We start from the raw sequence: 20,024 nt of genomic DNA, 5'->3' as shown, positions 1-20,024 counted from the left end.
ATGGGCCGTCTCAGTGCCTGTGCTGCTGTGCGTGGTAAGGCATGGAAGCTGGAAGTGGGGAAGGGAAGGAGAACAAGCTTTTTGGATTACATATTGGGGTTCAGTGGGCAGAAGAATTAGTGAACACTGTTTCCCTGTGGCTTTATCTAATATGGTGTAGCTCCAAGGTTAGTTTTTCTTGAGGGCTGGCTATACATAGTTCCTTTTTCCTGCCTTCATTGATAACCAGTATGGTTTGGGTTCACGCTGCAGCCTTACAGTGAGAATATTAACTTTTTCTCTTTCCTACCCAGTCACCTAATCTCATGGTAATTGCGATAATTTAATGTATATGGAGGTTTCTGCCATTCTGTCAGTGTGGGTTGAAATTGAAAAATGGATCCAAAAGGTACTGGGGAAAAAAGGAGCAGGGATGAACAAGGAGACACACAGAGAGAGAAAGAACCAGTGCAGAACTGCCCTGTTTCTTTAGGAAACAGGGTAGAAGCAGTGTCATGGAACTAATATCAGGAACCAAGTTTGTGCTGAAGGTGCAGAGCATTTTATTTTATTTTACTTTAAAGCAAATGCATTTTATTCCAAGTTTTGCACTTTGCTTTGTAGCGGCAAGGTTTTTGTGTAATGTCTCACTGTTGCGATGTAGCCGGTGTGGGTCCATATATGCCCTGGGGTCTGGATTGAGGAGCACCTGGCTGGAGTACCCCATAGCTCCATAGTGGTCCGCAGGCCCATGTTTCCTTGCTGTGAAACACAGGAGGAGGGTGGGTCCCCCATTGCAGAGACGCACCTGGAACAAGGACCGGGGATGCGCTCCCTCATGCAGTTTGCATGGACTGTTGTACCTATTCCTAGCTATCAGCATCTTGAAAGGCAGCTGGGGCACGCAGTTATCCAGCCACACAAATACAGTTTTGTGATTTGGTCAAATGCCTGAAAGCAAGCTTGTGGTATTTGTGAGGTTGCCAGTCTTGCCAGCCAGAGCAATCAGCCAAATCAGAGCGGTAACGCACTTTTTGTTACATAACTAGCAAGGCAATTTTATAATTTAGGATGTGAAATGCCAATGGCATTTATTATGTCAATTAGGATGAGCACATGTTTAGGAAGCACTTTAGGTGTCAATCATAATTGCTCACATAGTCTGGCTGCGGCCACATGATTGACTTCCTTTGAGCAGGTAGACGGTGTGCCTTTGAGAAGCAGTTACCCACAGCCTGCCCATTTTGCTACAGCTCGTCTTTGCACTTGGAGTCTGAGCTTGTAGTTCTGGCATAAGCTGTTGGTCCAAGTCTGGGTTTACTGAACTTTGAAAAAAGCAAGAAACAGAAATTATTACCTCGACCAACATAGTATTTGGCAACTAGAGGCATGCCAGCAACAAGTCTTCTCAGAAATACTACCTTCTGCTAAGGTGAGTTCATTCATAGGACATGTTCCTCATAGTGTGGGTAGGTTAACCTCCGGATATATACTGTCTTATTCAAATCTTCTCTTCACTCAAATCTTGTCCAGCTGTTTCTAATATTCTCAAATTACTTCTGGGCTGAATTTTTTCATTTTAACATGCTGGGTAAAGTTTTGTATCCATGAAATCGGCAGAAAGAGCAATTCAGGTTTGCGTGGGCGTGCGAGAGAGAGACAGACTAAAAAGCAGAATATATTTCCATACATTCCTAACAGACATTTCAGATACATAATTCCACAACAAAAAACTTTTTCCAACATTAGTTTATTCTGTAAATTCCAGCATGAGCCACAGAGAAAGCTTTTTTTTCCCCCCAAATAATCTGGTTCTGGTTTTGAAGTTATTGTGCGTGCAGGCACAGTATGACATTTCTGTTAGGTTTCACAGCTTGAGCTACAACTTAAAAAGTCAGGGTTGTTCACCTACTGTACTGTACTGTTGGATTTTTCTATTCAGTTGGAAATGCCTTTCATCACTAAAGGCTCTGCAAAGTGCTTTGATTGTTAAAAGCTCTGAGAAGGACTTTTTGACTAATAATAACTTTGAAAAAACAGCTGTCTTAAAGCTGGGGCCAGGCAGAGGAGAGGTTTTGGAGCTCCTGTTTGTTGTCTCAGAGACATTCTGTACTGATGTGCTGAACTTTTAAATACAATTATTTTCCTCTAAGAGCCAGCTCTAACAGACTTTCTTATAATCTTAAAAGTCAAGCTGAATTCTTATCTGCTAAATTGATATCTCCAGGATCCCCAACTCTTCTCCAGCTAGTGACTTCTTACCTGGAGCTACGCATCTCACCCCTGCCCATAACAATCCCACAATCTTTGTGGGAGATGGTCTACTACTGATTACGCCTCAGGCAGAAAGAAAATCTTGTGACTTTTCTGTAGGTAGAGCAGATTTAAAAATAAGGGGGGAGGAGGAAAAAAGAGAGAGAAAGATATACATTGGAGGAGCGCTGGTCCTGACATGTGATGATAAGGTTTTAGGCACCTTAGTGTTTTATAATCTTCCTTTGAACAAAGTTTCAAATCTAGGCAGACTGACTCATCCCTTTGGCCTTAAGTGCAGCTATGCCAAGGTTGGTGCAAATTATTATATGATTTTTTTTAACCAGCTCTTTAGAATGTGAATCACTGTCTTTTTGGATGGAAAATACTGTATAATAGGTATTACTGGAGTATGGGTCACTTTATAACATTTTCCACAACTGTTGTCTAGTACTGTGAAACAAACAGGCTGCCCAATGGCCTCCAAAGTAAGTACTACCTCAAACAGTAAAGTCAGTGTAATCTATAAAAAACTTCAGTCGGAGAGAAGTTGTTAGTGGTACAAAACACAGTAACGGGAAAGCTGGGAGGCCTGCTACCAGGAATGACAGTTTGGTGAAAGATAATAAATTAAAACAGCATTAAAATTTCTCTGACTAATTGTAAATAATTTTGTATAAGCATTCAACCTGATGCCTCATTATAAAACCCTGAATATGAAATAAGTGGAGTGATTTTGTAACCTGGGTTCTCACAGGAATAGTAAGGGCTATGCTCTCCTGAGTATCGTCACAGCTAATCCTGCATAACCTGAGGGTTTTGAGCTTTTTCTAGAGGGTGAAGGAGGACCTCAGCTCCCTCCTGGATGTGATCCACTCTTCTCTCCAGTGTGGGTGAGCCACTAGATGGGGTCAATGCCCGCATCTCCTGACCTGCCCAAGCCTAGCCACTGGCAGCTGGGCTGAGGCTTCATTAAAGAGTTAATTGTGTGACTGTGAAAGATGCCAAGTCTCCTAGCAATTTTATGTGGGTATTTTTAGACATTAACAAGCAAGATGGCAGTCTCAGGGCACTCAGCAAAACAAGCTGAATATCAAGAAAGGCAGATGTTGGTTGCAGCATGCTCACAGGTAGTGTGAAAGAAATGCCAGGTAAAAACATGTCTGGAAGAATAACGAGCTTCTAACTTTACTTAGCAGCTGGCAATGCTGCTGTCATGGAGCAGTTTCCTTACACGCCTGCAGGCCAGCCCCTTTGGCCATACAGTGCCATGCTGAACCGCACTAAAGGATGGCCGTGACTCATTTAGAGGTGCACATTCATAGGAGATAACAGCCCATGCAGGGCCTGGGGGAAGAATGCAGCACGACTTTGTTATCACAGTCCGGCTAAGAAGAGCACGACAGCTCTGTCGGTAGTACCTCTACCTCCTATGGGGTTGTGTGGCTGAGAAACGGGGCATGAAAAGGGCATATAGGATTTGTTATGCACATGCTTAGAGTCCAAACATAAAACAGGACCAATAATAAAATGTGTTAAATACACAGAGAGAAAAAACAAAACAAAACAAAAATAACTAATATTTAGCAATCTTACTGTAATATTCAGAATTCATCTTCCCTTTCCCTGCTGGCCACCCTTTCCCTTGACTCTGAGGATTTCATTATCCCCAAGCCATGCTACTTCAGAGCAACTGGAGCTAAATTCCTCTACCTGTTTTGCAGTTCATCTATGTCACTCCTTCATTTTCCAGTGATGCCCATTCACTTGCTCGTCTTTCACCATTTGGGATTTAAGCCAGTTGCTGTCCTTCCAGGCTCAGCGTTACTGTTTCTCTGGCCTTCAGGCATCTGTTTATTCCTTCCTGTGTTAGCCACTTCCTCGCTATCTTTCATCACTTAATTCTTTCTCTTTTAGCCTTGGTTGTTCATTTTTTGCTACCCGAAGCTGCGTCTATTTTGTGCCATGCTACTTCCAAGTGCAGCCTCCTGAACTGCTGGGTTAATATTTGACGGTGGCTGAGCGGAGGCGGCGGGGCTTTGCCACTCTGCTCGCCGAGCCCTTCTTATGCTACACTGCTGCCAGTGTAACTGTGATGGTAAGTCAGGGTTTAAGCTTAAGGTTGCTTAAATGCTTCATTGGGGTGGGACAACTATGGACTTGGCTGTGCAAGGAGATGAAAGGCTTTCTCTCTACCTACTCTCCATGTTTACTGCCCATGCTTTTTGTTTGTTTTGTTATTCTCTTAAACGCTCCCAGTGGCTGCAAATTCCTAAGCAGTGAAGACCCGTAAGATGCAAACTCCTTCAAATTGGTGCAGTCTGTTGGGTAGCTTTTTAAAAAAATGTGTTACCATGATACTGGCTTTCACAGTCGTCACAGCCCTGGGGGTTATTTCATGCCCTGATGTGACCATTCTCATTCCAGCTTGTGGCTGAAAGCTTGGCAATATGGATATCAGGACGACAACATTCTTCCTTCATCATTTGCACCATATTCCTGTGCTTCAGCTCTGTGCCCTGGGCGGGAGCTTGACTTACTGCAGGGTCACAACTTACAAATCAGCATTTAATTGTATTTATCTAAGCCAAGCTGTGTTAGGTGCGGTACAATTATGCTAAATCTGGGACCCAAGTTGTTGGAAACTTCCTGCACAGCAGCAAAGCGGCAAATGCTGGCGTTGTCTTCTTGGGCATGGCACTACGACCACCTCTAAAAGCTCCTCCTGCCAATCATCCATGCAGCAACTGGTCCCTGTAAATACAGCTGTCGCTGTAAGCAGGCATGAGACTGCCAAGGTGACATCCTCGCCCTGCTGAGGTTGCCAGTGGTGTTGACACCGACTGCAGATGTACGTAGGATTCCTCCCTCCTCCTTCCCCCTCTCCTCCTCCCCCAAACACAGGCCTTGAAGAAGAGGTGTAATGGGTAATAATTCCCTTTTTTCACTTAGCTGCGGTTTACCATCTGCCTATACGGGGCTCCTTGCTCAAAGTGTATTTTATTATTCATAGTTAATAGAAGAAGTAGAAATACACACAGGTCATCAGCAAATCCATTTTAAATCCCCTTTTCCCTCTCCTCTACATTGTTCAAGAGGAACCGTTAGCAAAGCTTAACACCAAGGCTTTAAGCTTCCTAGAAGGAAATGAAATTAATTATGTAGTTTGTTATGACAGTGCATAAATGTTATAAACACAAACGACTGCAAACATTGCAAAGTCTGCCTCTGACCAAATTTGTGCGACAACTCCAACGCACACCCTCCCTGCTAACTCCTGTGGTGGTGTAATCACCTCCCAAAGACAGACGGCCATCATTTCATTGCTTGGTATGTCCAGCAGTTTAAGAAGGTTTATCGTGGGTGAACATGGACCAGGGTAGCCAGAAGAGGCTGATGGATTCCCCTCCCTCCCCCTCCCCAAATTTATGTTATTATCTCGTCTAAATTTTCTAAATAACAGAGGCAATAGGACTTGAATTAAGTCCTCCTAAAAATTCAATGCCTGTTACTAATTAACATGGATGTTTTTGTTTCCCTGTGCTGTAGCAAGTATTTGTAATTTATGTAAACATTGTAAAATTCAGGTACAGCTGCCCGCACCTGCACTTTTTCACTAGCAATGCATTATTAGCATGTCAGGTTCATAAAGAGTATCTGTAATGTGGCCAAGACAGTCTGCCTTTGCATCCCCTGGGACTTCTCTCATCGTTTTTGCTGCAGCAGAGCATGGCCTTAGGGCAGCGATGCCTCTCTTTCTCCATTGTCATTGCGGAAATAATTGTAGTCACTTGGGAGCTGTAGCACCATTTCCAGTTGTACCTAATTCGTGTCAGGGGAGTTGATGTGTTGTACATGTGGGAGCAAAGGAGCAGTAGTTCCAGGGTTAGGGCATGAGGCTGGGAGGGGGCCATTCGGATGCCCATGCTCCTGTTCCTGTGGGCTGCAGGGCTTCAGGTCCAGCTTTCAGCAGGCTCGCTGATGGGAGCCGTGTGTTGGGTCTCCTGCCAGCAGGAAGCAAGCGTTTCTTGGGAACATCCATGAGGCAACAAAATGTTGGAGTTGGCCGTATTCTGGTGCGTGGTGCACGGGGAGAGCACCCACGTGGGTCCACCTGTGTGTGCTGGTGCAAGAGGACGTGGCAGGAGAGTGGAGAAACAGCATGATGTTGCCTGCTCCCCTGGTTGCCCTGGGGGCAAGGCATTTTGAAAATGTAGGAAAGAACAAAGTTCATAAAGCAATGCTATTTTTGTCATGCTTTATTAATTTCTAATTCATTTAATGGCTATTTTTAAAGCCATAATCCTGCAAATTCCCAAGCTGCGTCTTGCCATTCTTGCAAGCGGCCCTGTTGACTTCAGATGGGCTACCTCCATGAGCGAGGGATGCGGAGATCAGCTGAACATTCTCTCTCTCGCTCTGCGAAACACAGCTACTGGTGGATCAAACACCAGCTCATGGCCACCCCACTTCGTCAAGAAGTTGGCTAAGAGCTGCCTACCAGAAGTCACTAGTGGTGCCCAAACAGTCCCCACCTCAGCCTCATGATCATCTTTCCTCTTGTTTCATTTTGCTGCATGTCACCTTAGTAGAACCAAATAATACTGGTTTTAATTCCTATATTAAGATAGCAGGTAGAGCTGTTTTCTGCACTATAGAAAGATGTTCGTTTCTTCACAAATTGCTCTTCACAAAGCTCTGGTGAATATTTTTACAAAAGGAAACATTTGCCGCAGTATAGAGTATTTTAAATATTTGCAAGTATTCTAATAGGCGATGATTTTAATTCAAATGAAGCTACTGCTAATCAGGAGACAGAGATTATGCAGAACTTAGTCTTGCAAGTAAAAAAATATTATTATACAGCCACTTAACATAATTGCTATATAAGAATAGGATCTAGCAAAGCATTAAAGTGAATGTTTGACATTTAAGCATCTGGTTAGGGTTAGTGGGGCTATCATTTTACGTTTATGTCAGAAAAACCCTGCCATTTTGAAGTTTAATTTCTCAGGTGTAGAGCCCATGAGTTTGCAGAAAAATAAGGTTTTATTTTATATGAAAATGTGCTCTGTCATAGTCTTTTTTTTTTTTTTATTCTTTCCCTCATTTGCCCTCAAACATGGGTGTCTGAGGCCGACACATTGTCTCAGCAAATTAAGTCAAGCTGGAAGCAAGGGCACAATGTTACAGCAGAGCAGTAAATAAGATTTACATTTTCAAGGTAGAGTAGTAATTAGGCCATTGCATATTTTATATCTTCATGTTTATTTTCAAAGCAGTAAGTATAGATGTAATAAGGCATAAGTGCTCCAACAAGCAGTCGGGGTTCATCAAGTAAAAACTACGTATTACTCTTCAGTTTTGCTGCCACCCACAGAGTTTACATCTTTAAAATACCAGCAAGCACGTGCTCTGGCCAGTGCTAATTGGGTCTGTAGTTAGGGACATACTGGGTTTCTGTAATACAAATTATGAAGGGAATAGGCCTAATTTTGAGTGATACAGTACTTGGCATCCTGTTGTGGACTTCACTTCAGCATGTGAGGTATTTGGTGCTTTGGGAAGTAAAATGAACTTTTGAGCCGGGTATGCTGGTGCAGATGGTTATAACTCTTGACTTGAGGCATCCAGAGCAGTGCCATGGGGGGATAAGCAGACAAGCTTTGAATGCAGGGTCCCAGGTCCCCAAGACAAGACCTGGGGAGGAAGATCTGAGTATCTGAACTCTCCCCAAAGTACATTCTTGCTGTCTGTAACGCCATTGTTCATAATGTAAAAGATGGGGTCTTGTGTTTGATGGTTTTGAAAATCAGAGAGATCCTTTGCTGCTGTGGGAAGAGGATGGTCTAGAGGGTCCCAAGCTCTAAATCCTCATGACCCCAAGAGTGTCCTCCCTCCAGCTGCGTGTACAGCATCTGTATGCTGGTGTGTGTTAGTTGAAGTTGCTGCTCTCCCTCGCTGTGCTGAGCAGGCGGCTTGGGCAGTAACCATTATTCTTACCTGTATTTCTGCAGTCTTGCAATGTTTGCCTACACATGATGCTGCTTTTCCAGCAGAAGTAATGTGACCACAAAATCAGATGACTGGAATGGCAATTATATGCTAATTTAAGGTTTTCAACCACTAAATGCCTGTAGTATTCTTCCTATTTTGATAGCTTTCTTTACAATGAGAGTAATTGTGTAAATTGAGCTAGATTTAAAAGAAAAGATGACCCTGGAGTTAACTCTCTCTTTTTAAAATTCGTTTCACTTCTTTGCTTCACCCTCCTATCCCAAAGATGCAATCCTTCCCTAAAACCTTCTAGAGTACTTCATGTCCAGATACATACTGTAAGTACGGTAAGAGGAAACAATCCAGAACATAATCCTTTGGCTTTCTTCCCCACAGATCTGATGGCACACAAGCCTTGCTGCGGCTCTCACGAATAGAAAACAGGTCGGGTGCTTCCGTCTGCCCTCTTTTGAATTGCATCAATTCCGACTATGAGCCAGAAAGAAGAAGAAATGGAGGAGAGCTCCCCGCCACTCTGTGTCACCTGCGGCCAAGTGCATTTACCAGAAGAAAACCACTTGTACAGCTACACCGAAGAAGTAGATGATGATCTGATATGCCACATTTGCCTGCAACCTTTGCTTCAGCCGTTAGACACGCTCTGTGGTCACACCTTCTGCACAGTCTGTCTTACGAACTTCCTCGTGGAAAAGGACTTCTGCCCCATGGACCGCAAGCTTGTGATTCTCCAGACGTGCAGGAAATCCAGCATACTAGTGAATAACCTCCTGGACAAGCTAATGGTTAGCTGCCCTTTCACAGAACACTGCTCAGAGGTCGTGCAACGCGGTCACCTCGAACAGCATTTCCAAACCCAGTAAGTTGTTGTTGATGAACCCTTTTTTCACTCTTTCTTAAGGAGAGGAAAAAATACCTTCAGTTAGTGCTGATTAAAATAGACAATTAATATAAAAAAAAGATTTATAGATTTCAGTCCCAATGAATGCCTACAGTATCTGAATTTAGAGCTGAATTTAGTCCATTTATTTGACAATATCTTTTTTAGAATCAAATGCGTTCCAGGTACTTGATGCTATCGCTAACAGTTCTGGGCGGATACCTTGTGGTTAGCCGCATAATGGAAGTGTGTATTTAGTCATCTGAAGAGATCTGTGAGTTTTGGGAAGCTGAGCTATTATAAATATTTTAGTAGTACATTAAGGGTTTTATAATTGCCCTTTCTTCTATCCTTTTCTGAATCGCAAATGACCTATATGAGAAGTAGAGCAGAAAATATTCCAGTTTGGTATTGGTCTTTGGAGCCAAGCACTCCTTTCTTCCAGGTGAGCACTTACCCGTGCACCGCACCGTACCGTGGGGTTTACAGAGCCCCGGCTTCTCTGACGCGGTGTGGAAGAGCTCCCTGGCTGGACTCCCCTTCCAGGCCTACCTCTCCTGGTGGCCAGGACACCCTCTCTCTTGCGTCTGGGAGAGACATCTCCAGCGAGTAGTTTGGTTCCTCTGCAAGGAGAGAACTGGTGATGGATGATCATCTGTTTTGCAGGGTAACAGCACATGCTGCTGCTTTTGTCTTGCATCTTCTGTCTTTTGAAAGGAAGGCAGAAGAGTAAAGAGATACATTCAGGGCTGTGATTTCTGGCAGACAAATGCTTTGGCATAGTCCAGGTAACAGCACCTCGGATTTGAGGAGATGTGGGGTCTAAGAGATGCCCTTTTTTGTGGCCTGTATCTGTTGTCCAGTGAAATGACTTCCCCTGTGGTCTGCAGGTGTGAGTCGTGTTCCTAGGTGCGTGCTTCTGCCTGTGCCTTGCAGAGGAAGCCCTGGGCGACCAGCGCAGGGCTTCAGACTGCTGCTGGGGGCACATTTCTGGTAATGTTGAGGGCCAGAGCATCCCTGGTGAGCAGGCTGGTGAGCCGGAGCATGGATGTGTGTTCACATGGCTGTGGGCTTCTGGGTCCGTAACTGGAAATGGCTCTGCAGCCTGCCATTCAAACACGTCCCCATTTGAACTGGAGATGTCATTTTCTAAAGCACCTGGATTCTCATGAGGAATTTAGTCACTGAAGATATTCACTGAAGTTATGGTGGTTGAACCAACAAAAAAACATGACCGTTTTGCATTACTAAAACTGAAAAGAAATATTAGCAATAAACCCCTTGCAGAGGGCAAAAGCCCGCTTTTTGCATGCTAGAGGCTTGGTGTTTGTGGATTTGGGTGCCCTTGGCCCACCCAGTTCTGGACCTGTCTTTCCCTGTTGAGGGTGCTGCTGTCTCATGGTGTAAGAAGGAGTGGCAGCAGCCTCCAGGCCAGTGGTGCGCTGCAAGGTTAGCTTTCTGCTGCTAAGGGATAAAATTAGAAAAATTACTTATAATTTTATGCCTTTGTTCAGTACTTCTCTGACATGTCTCAAATACGGATTTCAATAGTAATGCAGGTAAAGGGACTGACAGTCTGCTGTGAGCTGCTGTCACTAAGATTATGTTTCTCTGCAAATTTCAACTGCAAAATCTTGATTCCCTAGTGCAAAGACCCTTTCCCTTTGCTATAAATATAGCTGACTTTAATGTATTTTAGATCCTCCTTTTTGTCTTCATTTTTTTGAGATGATGAGGCTGTGGCCATAAAACTAGCAGGAAAAAAAACCCTCACACAATAAACAAGCAAATTGGAATTTTTTTTTTTTTTTACACACAAGCCATACAACTAGCTGATGTCTAGTGTCAACTCTCCTACATGGACATGTGCAAGTCACTCCAGTGTCTTAGTTTCTCCTCCTTGAGGTAGTAGTAAAGAAACCCTTCACGTACGTGCCTTGCAGAATTGCAGTGTTGTAAACCATGACTTGATCCTGTAAAGGCCTGGCAAGTTTCATTCCAGTGCTTATTACTGAATGTCTGTGGCCTGGATTTTCCCCTCAGGGTCTTCAAGGTCCTATGCCTCTGGCTCGCTTGGCCTGAGCCCAACCAGGGGTAGGAGGAATTGGCTTAGTAACATGTTCCCACAGCCTCTTGCTGTCCCTCCTCCCCTGTGCAAGGCTCCCCCCACCAAGTCCTGGCGTTGCAAACCCAGGGAGCAGGGGACTGGAGAGACGGAGCAATGGTCTCCCTTCCCATCAAACCCTAAAGCCTCTAAGGTAGTGCAGTACGAGGCAGTGCTGCATAGGCTGGGCAGCGGCTTCTTTGCCCCTCATGACGTGGATTTTCCTTCCTCGGGATGGTTTGGAGGGCTGAGTTACCTTAAGGCCAAAGGGCAGAGGCAGGGGAGTAGGAAATCATGGGGAACCTTTGCTGCTGGGGGTTTCAGCTTCCCAGGGGGTGGGTAGGGCAGCCTCATTGGCATTCCCACCCAGGGGAAGAATTAAGAGGGAGCCTTCTGAGTGACCCATGAGGGGGACTTCTGCAACCTTGTGCTTGCAGAGACTGTGCAATATCTTTATGTTTTTTTGAGCACAGCATTATTAATTATCGCCAAAGGTATCTTATGCCTCTGCCTAACTTAATTCTCAGAAATGCAGAAACTTCCCTCACCATCGCACCTCCAACTCATGGCAGGGCGGGAGAGGAGAAGGGCATTGTGCTCTTCAGGCACTGGCTCCGACATGCCCAGGCACAGAGCAGATCGAGCTGATGCTGTTCTCTTTAACTCCAGTGAATCGATAGAGGGGAGAGAAAGTGTGCGACTTTGTTAATAAAAAAAATAAAATAATAATCATAAACAATCCGGTGCCTGCGGCGAGAACGGCTCAGAGCCCATCTGAAATCTCGACAGAACGTGATCTGTGTTCTCAGTGAATAAATTAAAGTAGGCTCCGCTACAGTCACCGGGGCAGTCGGCAGTCCTGGCGTTTCTTGCATGATTCAGGCTCGGACCAATCCTGGTTCTCAGAGAGAAGATGAAAGCTTGCCCTGACCAGAGATGAGGTCACTGATGGGACAAGGTGAGTTTGCTGTTTTATGCTTTGTAATTGATGAGAGAACTTTATTTTTTTTTAAACGCCAGTTACCATGGAGTAGCCCATTAAAAGCATTCTTATTTAAAATGTTTGCTCTTGCATCCTTCAAAAAAAAAACCCCCAAAACTGAGAAGAGACATGTCCTTGGATTGTTACATGATTTATGTTTGCACAAAAGCATCTGACTGGATTTGGGGAATTCAGACTGAGATGCAAACAGCCAGCAGTGGGCTGTGATCTTTTGCAGTGTTTTACTTTAAAAAGGTGTGGTCTTCTGATATCGCCTGCTTCAAAACTCCACGGGGGGCATTTTTCCCCTCCTTGTCAGACAGCTACACCCTTCCGTGATGCAGTTTAGCTCGTAACCCATCTGCTTGTGGGCAGTGATGTAAATATACCAGCTGCCTCTGAAGAACCACTCTGAATCCTGCAGGAGGCAGGTCTCTTCCCCGAGCATCGCTCTCCTCTGCAGCATAAGTCACTGTCTCGCCAACCACGCTGTGCTGTCCCTAAACCCTCACATCTACCCATCCGAGAGTCAGATCGAGTAATCCTCTTACAGGTCAATGATTTTTGCAGTGTAGCTTCATTTAAGGGATTTAAGCTCGATTCATAATGTGCTACCATTGCGTTGAAATGGAAAGGCTCGCTTAGAAGGGGCTTGGCTGGCTTCACGTTGTGTGTCCCACCAGCACAGAGAGACGGTGGGACGGAGGAAACCTAGCAGCAGTGCCAGCCCTGCACTGAAAATGAAGGCTCTCCTGCTACTGGTCCTACCTTGGCTAAGTCCTGCAAACTACATAGACAATGTGGGCAACCTGCACTTCTTGTACTCCGAGCTGTGAGTACGCACAGTCGCGCCGGCGTCGTGCTCTCTGTCTGTCTGTCTGTCTCACCCGAGCGGCGGGAAGGGGCTCACCACGAGCATTTGGGGGGGTCTGTCTGTCTGCCTGTGTGTCTGTGCCTGTGCATATGTGCGAAGAAAATCCCGCAACGTCTTGCCAACAGCTTCAAACCGTGCTGCGAACTAGCTGCTTCCCATCCGGAGGGCTAATAATAGCAGTACGTCCCCATTGCTTTCTGCTTTGGAAGCAGCTGAGACATACTAAGTGAAGCTGCCTTTTTCCTTATCAACTTGCTTTTCTGTGCCAACATTTTCGGTGGTTGTTGGGTTTGGGTTTGGGTTTTTTTCCATTTCTGAATCTGTGTCTTTTCTTTACATTCCATAAATAGCTTTGCTGGGGAGCTGGGCACAGAGGAGGGCATCAGGGCAGACATCCCCGGTAGAGCGCTCTCTGTGTGTACATGCATAATGTTCTGTGTGTAAAGCTGCATGCCTGTAGCAAAACAACGAGAAGCCTTTCACCAGAAATAATTCACTTGAGACAGGAAAGAAATTTCCCATATTTGTGTTTTTGCCCACAGCGGAATGGTATTTTCTCTATAACACAAATTTAAATGTAGCAATCCATGCATATACCTTCATGTCTTAAAAAAACCCCACCTCAAACAACCCCATAGCTGATCTTTCCAACCCATAAAACAAATATTCTATGGTTTCATCTATAAATGATATCAGTTTAATTTGTGCTTGAATGTTATTGTACTAGTTAATAGGGCTTTTATGAATAGAAATAGATATTTGTTTTAATTATTTGTGTTTTGTTTGTGTCTTAACAAATTATAAACTCCAAGATCTTCCTTGAGATAATGAATGAAATGGCTAATTCTGCTCAAAAATGAAAAATGACTGTATTGTGCCTACAGTGGGAACATTTTAGTAACAGTTGTGATTAGTACCAATGACATTAATTTCCAAATGATTTTGTGTCTACTGTCAGACAAAAATAGCAATGTTTTGCAGAAACACAAAGTCCCCTTTTGAAATTCTTGTGTGATATGGATGGCAACTATAAATAATTTAGTCACACTGCACACAACTGCTCAGGATTTCTGTATACCATAGGTGGTTTTAAACATTTAACAAATCTGGTGTTGAGGGTTGCAGCTATGCCCTCATTTTAATTTACTGGCATTTTGTTGAAGAATGTTAATTTAAAAAACAAAACAAAACAAAACAAAACAAAAAACAGTTAAGCCAAGCAGGCTACGGGAGCAATCAACCTCAAAACAGAGCAGATGAACGCTTATAATGGAAACAATGGCATCTGGAACATCTAGTTTCCAGGAAAACAAACTGATGAGATTAATCAGAGCACAGGCGCAGACGCAGCCTACTTGCTTTTCTTGGGCAATTCAGGTTCACTGATTCTCCAGGGGTAAAGGGCTACGATGTACGGTAGCTATTCGTCTCGTATTTATTTAGCCTTCTAACCCACAGAGATGTTAGTCTCGCTGGATGTCGGCAGTCATTCTTAATGGAGTGGGTGTGGGCTGGGGCTTGGACGTGCATCTTCGGTTGTCAGCAATGGGAGGTGCAAATCCCTCCCCAGTGCCCAGCCCTGGATGCTACCTGGTGCCGGGAGCTGGTGCACAGGACCTCGCACACCGCTCCGTCTCTGGCCAGGGCAGCAGAAAGCAGAATTTGCTGGGGCTGACATAACCCAAAAGGGCACCGGGTAGTTTGAGCTTATTTCAGGAATTTCTCCTTCTCTTCCACGTGTATTCGGTGCCTCTGGCTGCTGCTGGATGCTGCACAAGACGCTGACGTACTAATTTGTGGGATGGATTCAAGGTCCTTTCTAATAGCAGCAGTTGAAAGAGAGAGAGGAATACTGTTTTCAGTCCTGTTTAATCAGTTTATACGAATGTTATGACCTCCAGGTTGCTACTTCGGTTGCGTGGTTACTTGCTTGTAGGATGTTTTTCATGCAAAGTTTTGTGAGTGGGACAGCATGGGCACCAGTGTTCAGGACAGCCTGGCACCTGGGGGCACAGGTTTACAGCCCTTTTGTGCCCCAAAGCCCACAGAGGCAGCTTTGTAAGTCCTTCCCCACATGCAACTGAAAAGCCACTGCCGTGTGTAGCGTATCTGACGGCTTGCCCCATGGCTCGAAACTAGACCGTAGTAAGCGGAAAACTATTTTTTTTTTAATTATCACATTATCTTTGGGTGACTGGCCACTACAAAGACTGGCCTCAGTCAGGCTTCATTATTTTGTTGGCTGGCAGCCACCAGAGATACCAGCTGAGGAGGAGGAGGGGACCAGCGGGTGTGCGAGCGGCAAGGGAAGAGCTGGAGGAGTGTGGGGGATGTGGTTACCATCACTGGTGCCGGTGCAAGAGGAAGAATAAGTGCGCTGGGATTCGCACTGCCCTCCCGCTCATACAGCCCATCTCTTCCCTTCTACCCCATTCAAACAAAGTTAGGTTATTTTTGTTGCATCGCAAGGGTTTGCCTTAGTTCCAGGGCATTTTTTTTTACCTAAGTATGGAACGGGAGGCTTGGGGAATAGGGATTACAGTATAGCCCAAAGCCCGTCTGGAGATGCAGGCTCTGAAACCTGCCTAAGAAAAAAAAAGGAGATTTTAGCAGAGTCGAAGAGGAGAAATGAGGTTGGGGAAAGGCTGTGTCAGATCTTTGCACTTCAGCTGGGTGCCACGCGGGTAGGACAGAGAGGTGTGTGGATGTGTTGCAGTGGCACTTGATGGGACAGGTGTTCGGTGCTGTTATTTTTAGTTTTCTATTAGCAGTCTGATAATTATAGGTATTCTCAGCAAGCAAATACATATCTCCTGACAGTGTCGCCTGCACTAAAACCACTTCCCTGGCCATTGCCTGTTGTCCCTTCCTTGCCCCCAGCAAAGATCTCAGCACAGATGCTCTTCTTGTTCTTGCTTTTAGCCAAATCATAAAGAGTAGCTTGTGGTAAGTCAGGGTGCTCCCTCCTGAGGGGAAGCCCGTGGAAACACTTGGCAGAAGGACAAGAGAAATCTGTGAGGTGTCCCTCGAGGAACCTCTGGGAGGGGGTAAGATGTAGCACACCAGCCCAATGGCTCTCGGCATCGTAAGGGTCTGCCTGGGTCTTGAGGAGATCCCAGTCCAGGGTCCATGCCTTCTCTTTTATATCCCTGTAAAGCTGCTTCAACAAACATCTACTCTCTTTCTTTCTTATCTAAAATACTTGCCCAAGCATTCTTTTGAGTCAGGGTATGTTATTCCCCTGGTTTAAAAGCAAGGTGTGTGAATGGAGAGGTAGCCTGTGGCTGTTGCAGGAGGCTTCCCCAGGGGTGAAGAGCTGGTGGCACCACTCACACTGAGGGATGCTGACCTCCATCACTATCCCTTTCATTTCAAAGCAGGACCTGTGCAGCGGAGTATTTCTCAGCAGAAGGATTTTCTGCACTTTGACATCAATGGGCCACTTAGAAATAAAATTATGAGGGGAAGGAGGATGTGAGACTAGGCAGTGAATAACCTCACCTTGTCCCTCTGAGGACCTCAGTCACGTGGAAAACATGGGGTGGTTTCCAACCTAATCCCCCTTCGGCACGTGGCCGTGCTGACCAAGCGAGCGCCCGGGAGGGTGCCGGCCATCGCGTGTGCTCAGCACAGGTCGAGCACTGGGGAGCCCGGGGCAGCCGCGCTTGCTGGCGCTGCTTCCCTCCAAGGATTAAACAGCTCCTGGCCTTAGTCACTGCTGGTAATCCACCAGCTAGATCCACCCCACTAATTTGAATCAAGCTATTTTTTTTAAAATCTATTGTTTGTTAGAGTGAAATGCACAACCTGCTCCCACATGCGAAAAATTACTTCTTTTTTTCTTACCCCTCTTGGGTTTTAAGTGAAACAATCAAAGGGATCTCACCAAATTAACTGGATCAAGTTTCCCCATATAACTTTTATACGATAACTACTCTCTTGAATTTCAAAACAGCACTTTGCGCTGGAATAGCCAGTAAAATTTTGTTTCTCTGTTCATTTAATTTAAAAAGAAGATATGCAAGTGCCAGCTGTCTCCCAGTGTCCTTGGACATGTCTTTTTTACGGTAAGCACAATTTAGGCCAAGTTATTAGGTACACCCTCCCAGCACTGACCTTAACTGTGCAGCCAACTTCTTTAATTTTTGTTCAACTTGGTGGGGAAACTTGTGTCTGGCTTCGAGTCTGCCCTTGTGAAGTTAGCTGCATGGAGGCTGGGGAGCACAGGGCACACATTATTCGTGACAAAATTGATAAGCCTGCAGCGCCTTTTAGGCTTGTGTGTTAGTCCACTGCAAAAGCCACGTGTTGGCCTCCTTACTCTGCAAAGCTGCATGTTTGAAAAACTGTGTCGGAGTTAAGCTGTGAGGTTAATTAAAACTGAAAGTGTTGGAAAGCAAGGCTTGAATGGAAAGATTCTTGAATGGAAATATAGATGAAATGTTTAGAATATCTGCATTAAGTAGCCAGGACAAAGCACACTGGGCTAAAATGCGAAGGGTCTTTTCCAGTGTACCAGAATTGAATGCCTCCCAGGGAAAGCAGAACTGAGGTGACTTAAAGCAGAGAGGCATGGGTGCCCGTTAGCTTCAATCCTATGCTACAGCCTCACAAAGGAGCCAGGATGGAAACATGGCAAACTGACATCTTGTGTGGAAGCAAGAAAACTAGTCGCCTCAGTTCCTGACTCTCCCTGTCTCCAATGTCCTCTTTGGGAAAGCTTCTGATCTGGATCCTATCTTACATCGAGTATGAGCAGGTACCGCGGCACAGGGGAGCAGCAGGCACTGAGCACTCTCAGGCTCCCTTTCTGTTTCTCCCCAAGCTCTCTGCAAGGGCAGCAGATCCTCCCAGGAGTTGTTTTCCCTTCAGACTTCTGGGATCTCTCCCAAAATTTCCAGCAACAGCTACTGTCACTTCCCCAGCCTGTCCCCTCCCTGCCTTGTGTCCGACCCCACTGCACCAGCTCCCCTGGCTCCTGACTGGCTCGTTCACACAGTGCCGAGTCTGCGGGTGGCTTCGGGACTCGGAGCCCACCGTCCCCAGCAGGTGTGGGAGATCCTCAGGCTTCATCTCGGGAGGACACCGCAGCCAGGGCTGAGTTTGGCTGCTGTGCTCTGTGGGTTTCTTACAAATGAGTGAGGTAGGGTGCTGTTGTCAACGCAAGTCCCCATTGTACCGATGACGTGCAAAGGGGGAGACAGTGGCAAGGATGTAGGGAGCAAGCTGCAAACCATTCCCCGTGCTGCCACAAGCCATGCCGATTGGGAGCATAACTGCCAGCCAGAGGAAGGAGTTTACATGAGAATTTCTGTTTAAAAAGCAAAAGGTCATCTTCTTACACTCAACTTCATATTCCCAGCTATTAGAATTGCACAGTAAAGCTTGAAATTTTAGTACGAATATGACCTGAATGCCCCCAAGCAGAAGCCCTTGTAGGTGAACTGCAAATACACTGCATTATTCTTAACAGTATAGGAGTTGTAATCTAAACTCATGGTGTTGAGGCACCCAGTATGAATTTTCTGAACACATTAAGTGGTGTATTCAGGAGCGTTTGATGCAGACTACACTGCTAGCATAGGAGGTGCAGCAGAAAGTAATTGTTTCCACTGACCACAACCAATCTGGGTCCAGTCACTCTTTGACCAAGGACTAATTGCACTCTGCCAAATACGCGATGTTTTCCCCTTAGCAGGACAGTGGGGTCTGGGTCTCTCCCCTGCCTTCCGCCACCCTCTCCCAGAGATGGTACCTTTCCCCATCTGGGTTAGTGTGTGCTGCATTTTCATGGCGTGAGTAAGTGTCACTGGTTTGCATCTTTTTCCCCAGCACTGTGATCGTAGGTGCAGAAATAAATTTGTCTGGGACAGCTCCAGCAACCAAAAACCCTTTGAGAGCTTTAAGAATTTGTTGATTCTGCCTAGGAATTTTGTGTGCAATGGAAGTTGGCATTTCAGTTATACTTTGAGAAAGATCCTGCTTTATTCCTTCTGTGCATGCATGAAACTTGCCTTTACTCCATTCACACACATTTGAGATCAGAATTAGACCTTTTCCTCTGCTGGCACATTTTTTTATGGCTGGAGCCTTCTCACACCTTTGGAAAAGGCTAACATTGGCTAGTGTCAATCTCAACAAATGTTGCCAAAAGTAAAACCTGAGCCAGCCGAAAAAAGTGAAATGTTGCCAAGCTGGAAAGGCAGTGCAATAATTATGGTTGGCAGAAATATTTCTTTTCATGAATGAGTTACGTCTCAGTTATGTCTGATTTTTGTGTGGCCTGCTCATAAGAAGTGTGCTTACATGCCTTGCCCATGTAATGGGAGCACGGAGCAGGCAAACCTTATCTCACTCAGAGGCTGGTTCTGGGATGGGGACAGGAGATGGGAAAGCACCGGGGGAGCCCTGGAGGGCCAGTGGGGTAGGAGGAAGGAGCGAGGTGATGGGAGTTGCAGGAGGTCGGTGGTTACTCACAAGCAACAGACTCTGATTTCTCATCTGACATTAAGCCACACAGGCCATATGCTGCAAGTTTGGCCGACCTCCACATCTCTCTGACAATTAACCTAGTTTAGCACTGGCACTGGCAGTGTGACAAGGATATTTTTCCTTGAGCTATTTCTCTGACAAATCTGGCAGAACTGGGCTGTCCTGCAACGCGAGGATAAACGCTGCTCTTGCAGAGCTCTTATGCCTGTCATAGCTTAAGCCCTGCTTGGAATACTGGTTCTGAGATCAACTGCAACACAGCTCATTTCACTGTGGGGAAGCAGACTAATAGGTCTGAGGGTCGTCCTGGGTTTTTTTTAACACTCTTGACCTTTGGGGGTAACCTGCCTTCAGAGTTCCCGGACTACAGAAAGCTAGCTGCGTTTTGTGACCTTTGTGAACAGAGCTGTCGTTCAGGAACTAGAACTGATTTTCTGCATCTTGG

General features: G+C 45.5%; 1 protein-coding gene across 2 annotated transcripts in view; it reads left to right on the top strand.

Moving 5' to 3' along the window:
• Positions 1-8,688: 8,688 nt before the first annotated feature.
• LNX1 (ligand of numb-protein X 1) overlaps positions 8,689-20,024 on the top strand; it is a 70,204-nt gene continuing 58,868 nt past the window's right edge. Inside the window, exon 1 of one of the 2 annotated variants that reach the window (XM_075149083.1) lies at positions 8,689-9,106. In XM_075149083.1, coding sequence (XP_075005184.1) covers positions 8,721-9,106 — 386 coding nt within the window. In that variant the 5' untranslated portion in view covers positions 8,689-8,720. Of the gene's footprint in view, positions 9,107-12,600; positions 13,046-20,024 lie in introns of those variants that run through there. The other variant, XM_075149082.1, reaches the window with a different exon arrangement.

This window comes from Calonectris borealis, chromosome 4, assembly GCF_964195595.1.
Source record: "Calonectris borealis chromosome 4, bCalBor7.hap1.2, whole genome shotgun sequence".
NCBI lineage: Eukaryota > Metazoa > Chordata > Aves > Procellariiformes > Procellariidae > Calonectris > Calonectris borealis.
Note: the sequence above shows the minus strand (reverse complement) of the source record. Positions and strands in the feature narration are given on the sequence as shown.